This window comes from Phocoena phocoena, chromosome 15 (genome assembly GCF_963924675.1).
Source record: "Phocoena phocoena chromosome 15, mPhoPho1.1, whole genome shotgun sequence".
In the NCBI taxonomy this organism is placed as follows: Eukaryota; Metazoa; Chordata; class Mammalia; order Artiodactyla; family Phocoenidae; genus Phocoena; species Phocoena phocoena.
Genome location: NC_089233.1, coordinates 7,473,140 through 7,485,534, shown reverse-complemented (window position 1 = coordinate 7,485,534; position 12,395 = coordinate 7,473,140). Strand labels below are relative to the sequence as shown.

At 48.7% G+C, this 12,395-nt stretch overlaps 1 protein-coding gene across 2 annotated transcripts in view; it reads right to left on the bottom strand.

Moving 5' to 3' along the window:
• The window catches only part of COL26A1 (collagen type XXVI alpha 1 chain), a 173,272-nt gene that overhangs the window by 117,956 nt on the left and 42,921 nt on the right, over positions 1–12,395 (bottom strand). For both annotated transcript variants that reach the window (XM_065893098.1, XM_065893097.1), the window contains exon 2: positions 10,633–10,755. In XM_065893098.1, the coding sequence (XP_065749170.1) occupies positions 10,633–10,755 (123 nt within the window). The remainder of the gene's footprint in view (positions 1–10,632; positions 10,756–12,395) is intronic.

Genomic DNA, 12,395 nt, shown 5'->3' with positions numbered 1-12,395 from the left:
TGCGCTCTCTTTTGGCCAGGGCCTGGCATGCAGCCGGCCTCCAGGCAAACATGAATGAATGAATGAATGAGTGAACAAACAAGACATTCCAGGCCTCCTAGGAAGGGACATCCGGGGACAGGGGTTTTCCGAGCACCCCAAATCATGTTACCTATTTCTAGGCAAAGCTAAGCGCACCTCTAGGAGAGGGAGGAGGCCATTGCCTGGACTCCAAGGAGGGGACGCCCGTGGACAGCCGTGTCCCGGTGACTGGGCAGGCCCACCAGCATCCGTTTATTAAGTTCGACTCCGGATCGAGCTCACGGTGAGCGAATGGAGTCGGGGGAGAGGGACGGACTAGCATCCGGGCCCAGACTCAGCACCCAAATTGGGGAGAAGGGAGGAGGAGACCAGCAAACAGCCAGGGAGGAAGACAGGGCTCCCGACTGGACCACAGGCTCTAGATACACAGGTCAGAGAGCATCCCCTCCCCCACCCCGGGCGGCGCCCAATCGCATGCCACCCAGAGGCCCTCGGCTCTCACTTCCTGGCCCCACCCACCGACCAGCCCTTCCCACCAGCAGGCTCACTGCCCGAGACAACAGCCAGGTTAAACCCGACATTCTAGCCCTTCTCTACCGGGGCTCAGACACGCTCTCCTGACAACTAGGCTGGGGCCCCATGTCCTCCCTTCTGGTCACACTGTCACAGCCACACGAGGGAATTGGGATGGAGCCCCGTTTCCAAACACGGCCAGAAGAAGACAGGACTTTTAGGGTTCTACAAGCTTCCGTGTCATGTTTATTCTTTTCTGGTCGGACTGCCCACAATTCTACACAGGACCTGGTGAAGCCTGGTCCAGGAGTCTTCAGTTAAAGATGAATTCCCCTGAGGTGTGACACACCTCTGGTGAAGGGATCCAGCTGAGGGAAACCCTTCCTTATAGGGTGGGAGCACCCCAGCCAGTGGGGGAGTGGGGGACAGGAAGCAGAAAGGAGGGGGATGTGGGCAAAACTTTACCAAGTTCGTGAAAACCTTCTCCAGGCAGACACAAAACGCCCAGAGGATCTCAAGGTGAACAGCAGACACCCCCTGCCCTTGAGGGACAGACTCCAGCAAGAGGAGAGATGGCCAGGCAGACAATTAACGAAAACAAGTCCAGCTGTGCTCTAGGACAGGCCAAATGAGATTCTGGGGGAATATAACTGAAGGACTTATCACTGCTGCCTGGGAGGGTGCAGCTGGACCTCCAAGGCAGAAGGAATTCACTGGCCAACGGAAAATAACAGTTAACAAATAACTGTCATTAGCATGTCCCAAAACACATCACACACACAGCACGAACTAGCACTTTCTCTCCTGGAATCCTAACAACCGCCCTACAAGACAGGCATTGTCTCCGTTTTAGAAATAAGGCTCAGAGAGGGCAAGTAACTTGCTCAAAGTCACACAGCTGGTCTTTTTGACTCTGAAGCCCACCTTACTGTATACCCTCCAACCCCCATAACAGGCTATAACGATGGCAAGGAGGCGTGAGATGCATAGAACAAAGTAAACAAAATGCCACAGAGAGAAAGAGAGTGCAGGTGAATTATTCCCAGGACCAAAAGGAAAACTCCTCCAAGAGTCAGAAATGAAGAAGGAAATAAGGGAGGAGAAAAGCAGTGGGGGGAGCCTGGGTGTCTTTAGTATGCGATGGTGAGAACAGCCTCTTCCTTTTCCAGTGAAATGTGGACAAATATCTGTTCAAACACGATCACATCATCTTAGATGACACATCTGGGGGACATTGTGCACAAGCTAAACTATATCAGCCCCAATCAAAACATTCACGGGGATCGTGACAAATTTGCACCAACTCTCGTGAGAATGAGTCACTCCCCCTCTTTCTCTTTCTTGTGTCGTCATGACCAGAAAGCTAGATACTGATGTGACGTGATAAGGTGTTAGCAAAAGCTACTGCAGCAATTAGATTGTAATTGTATCAACTTGTACAACTCAAACTTACACAATGTTGTGTGTCAATTATGTCTCAAATTTTTTTTTTTTTTTTTTTTTTTTTTGCAGTACGTGGGCCTCTCACTGTTGTGGCCTTTCCCATTGCGGAGCACAGGCTCCGGACGCACAGGCTCAGTGGCCATGGCTCATGGGCCCAGCCGCTCTGTGGCATGTGGGATCTTCCTGGACCGGGGCACGAACCCGTGTCCCCTACATCGGCAGGCGGACTTTCAACCACTGCGCCACCAGGGAAGCCCTCAATTTTTTAAAAAAGAAAAAAGGTAAGAAGTCTAGGATCTGTTCATGTCCTAGAGATCAAAGGGATGGTAAGATGGAGGATGAAATGGAGAATTGGGAGAGGCAGTCCGCCACTGATCATGCCACAGTCATGTGCCATCTTGTTTCCTGTGCAAAATTCTGTGTGAACACCAATCAAAGCATCCAAAATGTTTCCAGAAATGAAGGGAACAGCGGATTGAAGCATGGCAAGACACAGCTGAGTAGCCAGGATTATAAACAAGAGAATACAGCACAAGGCGGCTATGGGGGTTCAGCTGGGGTTTGCCACCCTAACCTCAGAATGAGAAATGCAAGCTCAGAGCACGCCCAGGCCTGAACTACCTGCTGGGAGCTGCCTTGGGGTGGTTTTCCTGGGATCTGCTTCTTTATTTATTTTTTTAAATTTTACTGAAGTATAGTTGATTTACAATGTTGTGTTAATTTCTGCTGTACAGCAAAATGAATCAGTTATACATACATATATATATATATTCTTTTTCATATTCTTCTCCATTATGGGTTGTCACAGGATACTGAATATAGTCCCCTGTGCTATACAGTAGGACCTTGTTGTTTAACCATCCTATATATAATAGTTTGCCTCTGCTAATCCCAAACTCCCATTCCTGCCCTCCCCTACTCCCCTTCCCCGTTGGCAACCACGAGTCTGTTCTCTCTATCTGTGAGTCTGTTTTTGTTCTTAGCTGAGCCATGGCCCGGCCTCAGGTTGCATTCCCAGAGCACTTCTTACAAGCCAGGGTCTGTGCGGGACTTCCCCCACTGAACTTCAAACCATCCTCCGACAACCTCTTAGGGAGCATTCTATCACTCCCATTTTAGAGGTGGGGAAAGGCAGGCTGAGAGGACAAATCCGGGCCAATGAAACATCAGGGGAATCCGCTGAAGGCTCTGGAAAAGACAATCCTCTCTGATAGGAAAAAGCGATGCCAAATCCCCTTTCCTCCTTTTTTGGGACACTGTTATATGAGACGTGATGCCTGGAGCTGCTGCCGCCCTTCTATACTCTTGAGGAACCATGTGGCCGACACACAGGGGTTGGCAGAGAGGAAGATAAAGGAGGCCGAGATCTTGAGCATATCATCGGCCCAAACGGAAGCAGCTCTTCCAGATTGTTGTGAGGTTAATAGGCTCCTGTTATCGAAGCCTCTTTCAGCAATGTCATCTATTGTTTTCAGCCCGAGGTATTGTGAGACACGGGAGAACATGCATAAGACACAGTCTCTGCCTCAAAGGGCTCCCAGGGACCTCCCAAGCTCCTCCCGCCCTGAGGCTCTGCTCTGGGTAATCAGCCCAGCACACAGATTTTGCAGCATACAGACTCTTAAGAAAACTGTAAAAGTATGCTTTAAAAAATTAGGCTAAGAAACAATAATCTCGCTGAGACAGGGCTACACAGTCTGGAGCTTTGTCTTTATTTTTTGGCCGCACCACGCGGCATGTGGGATCTTAGTTCCCAGACCAGGGATCGAACGCGTGCCCCCTGCCCCTGTGCTGGAAGGGCGGAGTCTTAACCCCTGGACCACCAGGGCAATCCCTGGAGCTCTTTCTTACCTCGGAAAACTCCCCTCACAGGTTGCCCCAGCCCAGGAAAGCTCTCCCCGCGGGTCTGGGCCCCACTCGGTCTCCACGCAGCACCAGGGACAGACATAACTGTGCACTTGTTACTGTGCTGCTCTGACTACTGTTCCCCTCCCCAGCCCCACCGTCATCTCTCCAAGTCAGGAACTGGTCTGTGTTCTCACCCGCACTCTCCCAGGAGCCTCGGGGCCTGTATACAGGAGGAGGTGTACAAACGTTCATTTGGGGGAAAAGGGAGCTGGGTCTTGAACCCTCAGGAGCATCCCAATGGGGCCTGCTCGATGGGCCAGCATCAAGCCCAGCCCAGTCCCTGTGACTCTCCCTGTGACCTTGAGCAAGTCATTTTGCCTCTCTGAGCCTCCATCTCCTCCCTGCAAGTTTGCAGACCAGTTTAGAAGACAAGAACTTTGCTCCATAAAGATCTGTGCTCACAGCTCACCATCACGCACTCGCTGTGCACAATTTCAAAGTGTTCTGACAACTTTATCTCATTTCACCCTCCCGACATAGAACCATCAATTCGGTAAGGCTTTTTCAAGGTTTCTTGAGCCCCTGAATGCTAGGCACTGGGGGTACAGAAGGGAGTAAGACAGCCCCCACTCTCCCCCAGCTCCCAGGCTAGAGGGCCAGGCAGACGATGACCAGGCTGACCACAGGATGAACACTGTGGGTCAGAGAGTGACAAATGCTAAGAATAAGATTAAGCGGGATAGGGCTTCCCTGGTGGTGCGGTGGTTGAGAATCCACCTGCCCATGCAGGGGACACTGGTTCGAGCCCTGGTCCGGGAAGATCCCCCATGCCGTAGAGCCTGTGCTCTAGAGCCCGCATGCCACAAATACTGAGCCCGTGTGCCACAACTGCTGGGCCCACGTGCCACAACTACTAGGCCTGTGCGCCTGGAGCCCGGGCTCTGCCGTGGGAGAAGCTCCCGCAATGAGAGGCCCGTGCACTGCAACGAGGAGTGGCCCCCACTCGCCGCAACTAGGGGAAGCCCACGTGCAGCAACAGACTCAACGCAGCTAAAAATAAATAAAGTTTAAAAAAGAAGATTAAGTGGGATAAAGGCTGGAGAATTATGGGGTCTGAGGTAAGACAGACCCTGGAGCAGAGAACTGAATCACGTAAGGAGATCCAGCTTTTCCAGTTTCTCGGGGTGAAAGCAGTCGAGGCAAAAGGACAAGCAAATGTGAAGCTCCGAGGAGGGATGCAGCCTCCAGGCCAGCAAGGTCCGTGTGACCGGAGCCCAAGGAGTGAGGCAGCCCATGAAAGGCCACGGGGTCAGGAAGAGAACAGGGTCCAGGTCACATGAGACCTTGGTTGGCCGCAGAGAGAGGTGTGGACTTTTAGGTGAGATGGAAGCTTCTGGAAGATTTGGAGTAGGGTTGTGCCATGATCGGCCAGAAGGAACTGGAGGGGGACAGGAGGGACGTGGGGACACAAGTGAGGTGGCTGCTACAAAAACAATGCATCGTATGTGAAACCAGCGGAACTGGGACCTGAAAGCAGGATGCATGTGATACCCCAGGTCACCAGGGAGCAACCTACCACCCTCCTGCCCAGCCAGCAGCCAGAGACCACAAAGGGGGTACACCCCAGTTCTAACTCAGATATGTGTTACTGGTGAGGAAGAAAAGTGGGGTAACCCCTCCTTCCTTAACAAATAACAATAACAGAAGTAGAAATGACAATTACATCAGAAATACAGAATTCCTTGAAAGAATGGGAATTAAATTTTCCTTAACAAAGTTCCTGCTGGCTAAGTTTTGAAGGCAGAGGGAAGGCTCGTGACAAATGCACGTCTGCTCTGATTGAACATTCTGTTCTCAGTTCCTGATGCCAAGGAGAGGGAGAGGCCTCCCTGAAAGGCCTGTAAACACCCACCCCAAAGACAAGACCCTGATGCTTCTGAAACATTATTCCTGTAATTTCTTAAGTCATAAAGCAAAGAGCAGTTGTGAAAATTAATGATCATTTAACATTTTTTCAGTTGAGGTCAGTAATTCAGTACTTAGCTCGTTTGGCTTTTCTTAAAGGTGCCTTATTGTATTTAGAAAATATAAAAACCTCAAGCTGTAATTTTGACATTAAGAAAGCCAGCCAACTGTTCCCTTCCTTCCCTTCCTTCCAAGGTTTTTCAGTAAAGGGAATCCTGACAGTTCATTCTCTAAACCCAAATACAATACAATTGCACGTGTGTGTGCGCGCACATGCGTACGTGCTCTTTTTTGCTTCCACCTTGGGAGCTGACCGTGGGGTGCACCCAACACACGGGACTGTGGCTAAAGTCAAGGCATAAACTCTTCGTGTGCCTCAACTCCAAAGACAATATGAGTTTGCTGAAGTCAAATCCCATGTCTTGTAAAGAGCCACTTCCAAGCTTGGCTCCCCACTTGCAAAAAGCGAGACTGGTGGGGTCGGAACTGTGAGACAGGCATAGCCTTGCTTCTCAGTGGCCTGAATTCTGGGACCAATCAGCAGTTTCGCTGTTTGAAGGGCAGGGCAGCCACTCCAACACTGAGCAGGATCCACACTGTCAGGTCCACTTATAGACCAGACTCCAAAGACCCTTCTTCTCAGAAGATGCTCCCAGGATCAGGAGGTGGTGACCTGGTCATCTGATGCTCCCTGATGATGAGAAAGGCAGGAGGTTCTTGGAACTCGGCTCCTGGGAGATGAGGGAGGGAGGGAAAGGGGGGGGGGTGTCTCTGTGCCCTCTGCTGAAAAGGAAAGGGGGTCAGCATCTTTTCTTCATTATGGATCCATTGGCCATCCCTCTAGCACAGCATTTAAAAGCAGTCCTTTAGGGACTTCCCTGATGGCACAGTGATTAACAATCCGCCTGCCAATACAGGGGACACGGGTTCGATCCCTGGTCCGGGAAGATCCCACATGCTGCGGAGCAACTAACTCTGTGCGCCACAACTACTGAGCCCACGCGCCTAGAGCCCGTGCTCTGCAACAAGAGAAGCCACTGCAATGAGAGGCCCGCACACTGCAAGGAAGAGTAGCCACCACTCGCCACAACTAGAGAAAGCCCGCACGTAGCAACAAAGACCCAACACAGCCAAAAATAAAATATAAATAAATAAATAAATTTAAAATAAAATAAAATAAAAGCAGTCCTTTGCCTTCAATTTTTAATGGACGTATCCATTTACTTAGCCATTCCTCCTGCAGAATGAGTATATAAAAACACTTGTGTACCATGCGGACCCCAAGTTAAGAACCTCTACTACTAAAAAATGATGAAAATAGAAAATCACTATTTGGTCAACACCATAATAATAATTATGGCAAGCAAGAATCACCAGTGGATGCTAAAATTACTGGGTGAAAATAGGATGAGGAACAGGACGTTTGTCTAGACTCAGATATCTCCCCACAAGATACTTATAAACGAAAAAGGGAGAAATAATTACACAACAGTGGAGAAACCTGGCAGACACCACCTTAATTAAGTGATCAAAGTTAACATTACCAGTATTGATTGATGTACCTCTTAATATGATGCCCTGAGAAAGGTACAACATGGCTTTTACAGTCTCCTTGCCAAAAATGCATAACCTCCATCAAATAACTGGCCAGTACTTTCACAAGTGTTAAGGTCATGAAAGACAAAGTAAGACTAAGAAATGACCCCAGATTAGAGGAGACTAAGGAGATATGACAACTTAAATGAAAAACGGGGGAAAAAATAACAGAAAAATGATATTAGTGGGACAGTTGGTAAAATTTGAATAAGGTCTTAGTTTATAGTATTGCATTGTTGTTAATTTCTTGGCTTGGATAATTGTACTATGGTTATAGAAGATATTAATCTTTTTTTAAGATTCTTTTTTATGTGGACCATTTTTAAAGTCTTTATTGAATTTGTTACAATATTGCTTCTGTTTTATGTTCTGGTTTTTTTGGCTGCAAGGCATGTGGGATCTTAGCTCCCCAACCGGGGATCGAACCCGCACCCCCTGCATTGGAAGGTGAAGCCCCAACCACTGGACTGCCAGGGAAGCCCCAGAAGATATTAATCTTAGGGGTATGCTATAGACTCAATATTTGTGTCACCCCACTAAATTCATATGTTAAAACCTAATCCCCAGTGTAATGATATTTGGAGGTGGGGACTTTGGGAGGTGATTAGCTCATGAGGGTGGAGCCCTCATGAATGGGATTAGTGCCCTTATAAAAGAGACCCCAGGGAACTCCCTCATCTCCTCTGCCATGTGAAGATACATTGAGAAGAGGGCTGTCTGTGAACCAAGAAAAGAGCTCTCTCCAGACAATGAATCTGCCAGCACCTTCATCTTGGACTTCTCAGCCTCCAGAACTGTGAGAAATAAGTGTTTGTTGTTTAAGCCACCCAGTCTACAGTGGTTTGATATAGCAGCCCAAACGGACTAAGACAGGGAAGCTGGGTGAAAGGAAAAGTTATGCAGAAACTCTGTTTACTATTTTTTGCAACACTTACGTAAATCTAAAATTGTTCCCCAAAAAAAGTTTGAAAAAAAAAAACAAACTTGTAGGGACTTCCTTGGTGGTCCAGTGGTTAAGACTCCACGCTCCCAATGCAGGGGGTCCAGGTTCAATCCCTGGTCAGGGAACTAGATCCCACATGCATGCCGCAACTGAGGAGCCCACAAGCTGCAACTAAGGAGCCTGTCTGCCGCAACTAAGAACCAGTGCAACCAAATAAATAAATATTTTTTTAAAAACACTTGTAAAAGTATTAAAATATATATAATGATGCAATTGAAGCATGGTCTGGAATGGCTAAACTAGGAAACCACTTAAATATCCATCAATTGAGGACATGGGAAATAAATGATGATGCTTTTCTACAGTGGAATACTACACAGCTGTTAAAAATGAGGTGGCTCTATGGGAATATATTTCAAAATATTTTTCTGGGGGAAAAGCAAGTTGTAGAACAAAATAACATCATTTAGTATTTGTTTAAGAAAATACATTTATAATCAGGGACATAGAGAAGAGACTGGTGGTTGCTAAGGGTGGTGGGGAGGGGATTGGGAGCTTGGGATTAGCAGATACAAACTGGTATATATAGAATGGATAAACAACAAGGTCCTACTGTATAGCACAGGGAACTATATTCAATATCCTGTGATAAACCATAATGGAAAAGAACATGAAAAGAATGTATATATATGTATAACTGAGTCACTTTGCTATACAGCAGAAATTAACACAACATTGTAATTCAACTATACTTCAATAAAACATAAATTAAAAAAAAAAGAAAATATATTTACATATATACATATAAGTGGAGAAAAAAGTCTGGAATGACATATTAATAATGGGATTATGGAGGTGGCATTGGGAGAGGAAAGAATGCTCATTTTTTACCTTATTCAGTTATTACCGAATGTTTGAACTTTTTCTGCAGTGAGTATGTATCACTATCTTCATAATAAAAACAAACAATAATAATTCTGGCCCAGGATCAGATTCTCTGCCACATTTGTGGGTCCCACTAATTCATGCTGCAGGCTGATTCTGGTGTCAGCTCCATGGTGAGCCCTATAGGGGACAGCACTGTGTGGGCACAGGCCCTGACTCATGCATGGGCTCATTCTCCATCTCTGGTGATGAAAACATATCCAACTCATGATGACCCTCTGATGGTTAATTTTATGTGTCAACTTGGTTGAGTGACAGTACCCAGATATTTGGTCAAATGCCAATGGATGTTGCCATGAAAGTATTTCTTTAGATGAGATTAACATCAAGGTGGTAAACTTTGAGTAAAGCAGATGACCCTCCATAATGTGGTGGGCCTCATCCAATCAGGTGAAGGCTTTCAGAAAAAGACTGACTTCCTCTGAGGAAGAGTAAATTCTGTCATCTGATTGCCTTCTGAAACATCAGTTCTTCTCTGGGTCTCTGGCCCATTAGCCCATCCTGCAGCTTTTGGATGCGCCAACCTCTACCACCACATGAGCCAATTCCTTAAAAATCTCTCCATCTCCTATATATCTATCCAACGCGCACACACACACACACACACACACACACACACACACACACACACTTATTCTATTGGTTCTGTTTCTCTGGAGAACCTTGCCTAATACAGACCTCATGCAGTAAGTCCTTTCAGTGGAGGGCACAAAGTGCTCTCTTAACATAGAAGGGAAAGGGATTTGGAGTTTGAGGAGGGTGGTCCCAGGCAGAGATGAGGAAGGGTCTTTGAGGCAGAAACGCAGGGCTGGAGAGGTGTGGGGGTGAGGGTGTAAGGGAAGCCAGTCCCTGGAGCGGGAGCAGGACCTGGAGGGGGAGAAGACAACGAGGCACTGCAAGGTGGGGTCTCAGAGACCCAGAAAGTCTGGTCATTCATTCAGAGCTCTCCCTGTGAATGCCGAGGAGCTGCTGAGGGCTGGGAGCGGAAGGCACTGGGGAGAGGAGCAAGACTGTGAAAAGGGCCGGGCTTGAGGGGGGCGTGGCTGTGGGGGCGGGCCTATGAGGGGGCGGGGCTTGAGAGGCGGGGCTTGTGGGGAGGTGTGTGAGGGGGCCTCACCTGGCCCTTCTGCTCATCAAATACCCACTGGATTGTGAGGACTCTTCCGTGTGGGGAGCATGTCCCTTTCATCTTTGCGCACGCACACCCCCCATGCCCCGTACACAAAAGGTGCTCCATAAATGCGTGTCTGACTCTGTTTCCGAGAGTCAACCCCCCTATCCCAGCAGCTGTGAGAGGGTTGGATTCATCCAAGGGAACAGACAGGCAAGGCAGAGCTGGTCAGCCCCGCGGCCTTTACCTCACGAGGTTGGCGCAGGGCCCGGGCCACCGGCAGCTCTGGTACACGCGCTGGACCACTGTCTCTGAGCCGTTCTGCACCTGGCAGGACACCGTCCGTGTCACCGTGTGATGGCACCAGTGCCTGTGGGGAGAGCAACAGTGAGGTCAGTCCTGCCTGTTCCTGAGGTGCCGACTGTGGATCAAAAGGCCGTGCGGGCCAAGGAGGGGCCCCTCCACAGGCCGGAGGGACGGTGCTCCTGGGTAAGGGGCCCACTGAGACCCTGCGTACCGGTCTAAGGGGAAGGGAGAGTACCCACACCCCCTAGCCATGAAGCCCCAGCATCATTTCAGTCTTCAAACACTCCGTGCGAAATCAGTGATAAAGGCTGTCCCCCTGTCAGGAAATCCCACTCTGGAGGGGAAGACGGTCGGCGAGATGAAGAGAACACACGGGAACACTGGCTCATAGGAACAACCACAGGATGAGCACAGGGAACCATGGGAACCCAGCAGGGCCCCCAACCCAGGTCCTAAGAAAGGCCAATCAGCTGAGAACTGAAAGGTCAGAGTCAGCAGACCCAAAGTGTGGGGGCAATGAGCGGGGACAGTTCACAGAGGAGAGAGCAGGGCGAGCAAGGGCATGTTGGCGAGACGGACTGCAGCTGCCCAGGGACCAGCGTGCAACTAGGCGTGGCCTGAGGCTGGAGGAAAGGGAGTAGCCAGGAGAAAGGAAGAGGCGGGGAACCTGCCAGAGGTGGGTCTTATGACATTGGTGGAGAGCCACTGAAGGACTGGGGGGTGGGCGCGGTGGGGAATGACTCAGATGGGTCTGATTTTAGAAAAGCCCCTCTGGTGCAGTGTGTAAGAGCTGAGGAGGCCTGAGCTGGGGCCTGCAGCGGGGAAGAGGGGACATGTGCAAACAATATGGTGATTGGATCAAGATGGCAGACACCTCCCCCTCCCATCTCCAGATCCTAGATATTGAAAATCTAAAAATAAGTCCCCACTGTGACATCGGCAAGATGGTGGGAGAGGAGGTCCCTTACTCAATACCCTTCAGTAACGGTAATTTGGCAGCCATTCTTGAACAAAAATGCCTTTGTGGGAGCTTTAGGATTTTTGCAAACTATTTATCTGATAAGGATTGATATCCAAAATATATAAGGAACTCATAAAACTCAATAGCAAAAAAAATAGTAATAATAATCCAATAAAAATGGCCAAAAAATCTGAATAGACATTTTTCCAAAGAATACATATAAATGGCTGACAGGTATATGAAAAGGTGCTCAACATCACTAATCATCAGGGAAATGCAAATCAAAATAAGATATCACCTCACACTTGTTAGGATGGCAATTATCAAAAAGACATGAGACAACAAGAGTGGTTGAAGGGGGCTTCCCTGGTGGCGCAGTGGTTGAGAGTCCGCCTGCCGATGCAGGGGACACGGGTTCGTGCCCCGGTCCGGGAGGATCCCACATGCCGCGGAGCGGCTGGGCCCGTGAGCCATGGCCGCTGAGCCTGCGCGTCCGGAGCCTATGCCCCGCAACGGGAGAGGCCACAACAGTGAGAGGCCCGCGTACCGCAAAAAAAAAAAAGAGTGGTTGAAGGTGTGGAGAAAAGGGAACCCTGGTACAGTGTTGGTAGGAATGTAAATTGGTGCATTCATTATGGTAGGTTCCTCAAAAAATTAAAAATAGAACTACCATATGATCCAGGAATCTCAATTCTGGGTATCTATCCAAAGGAAACAAAATCAGTATCCCAAAGAGATATCTG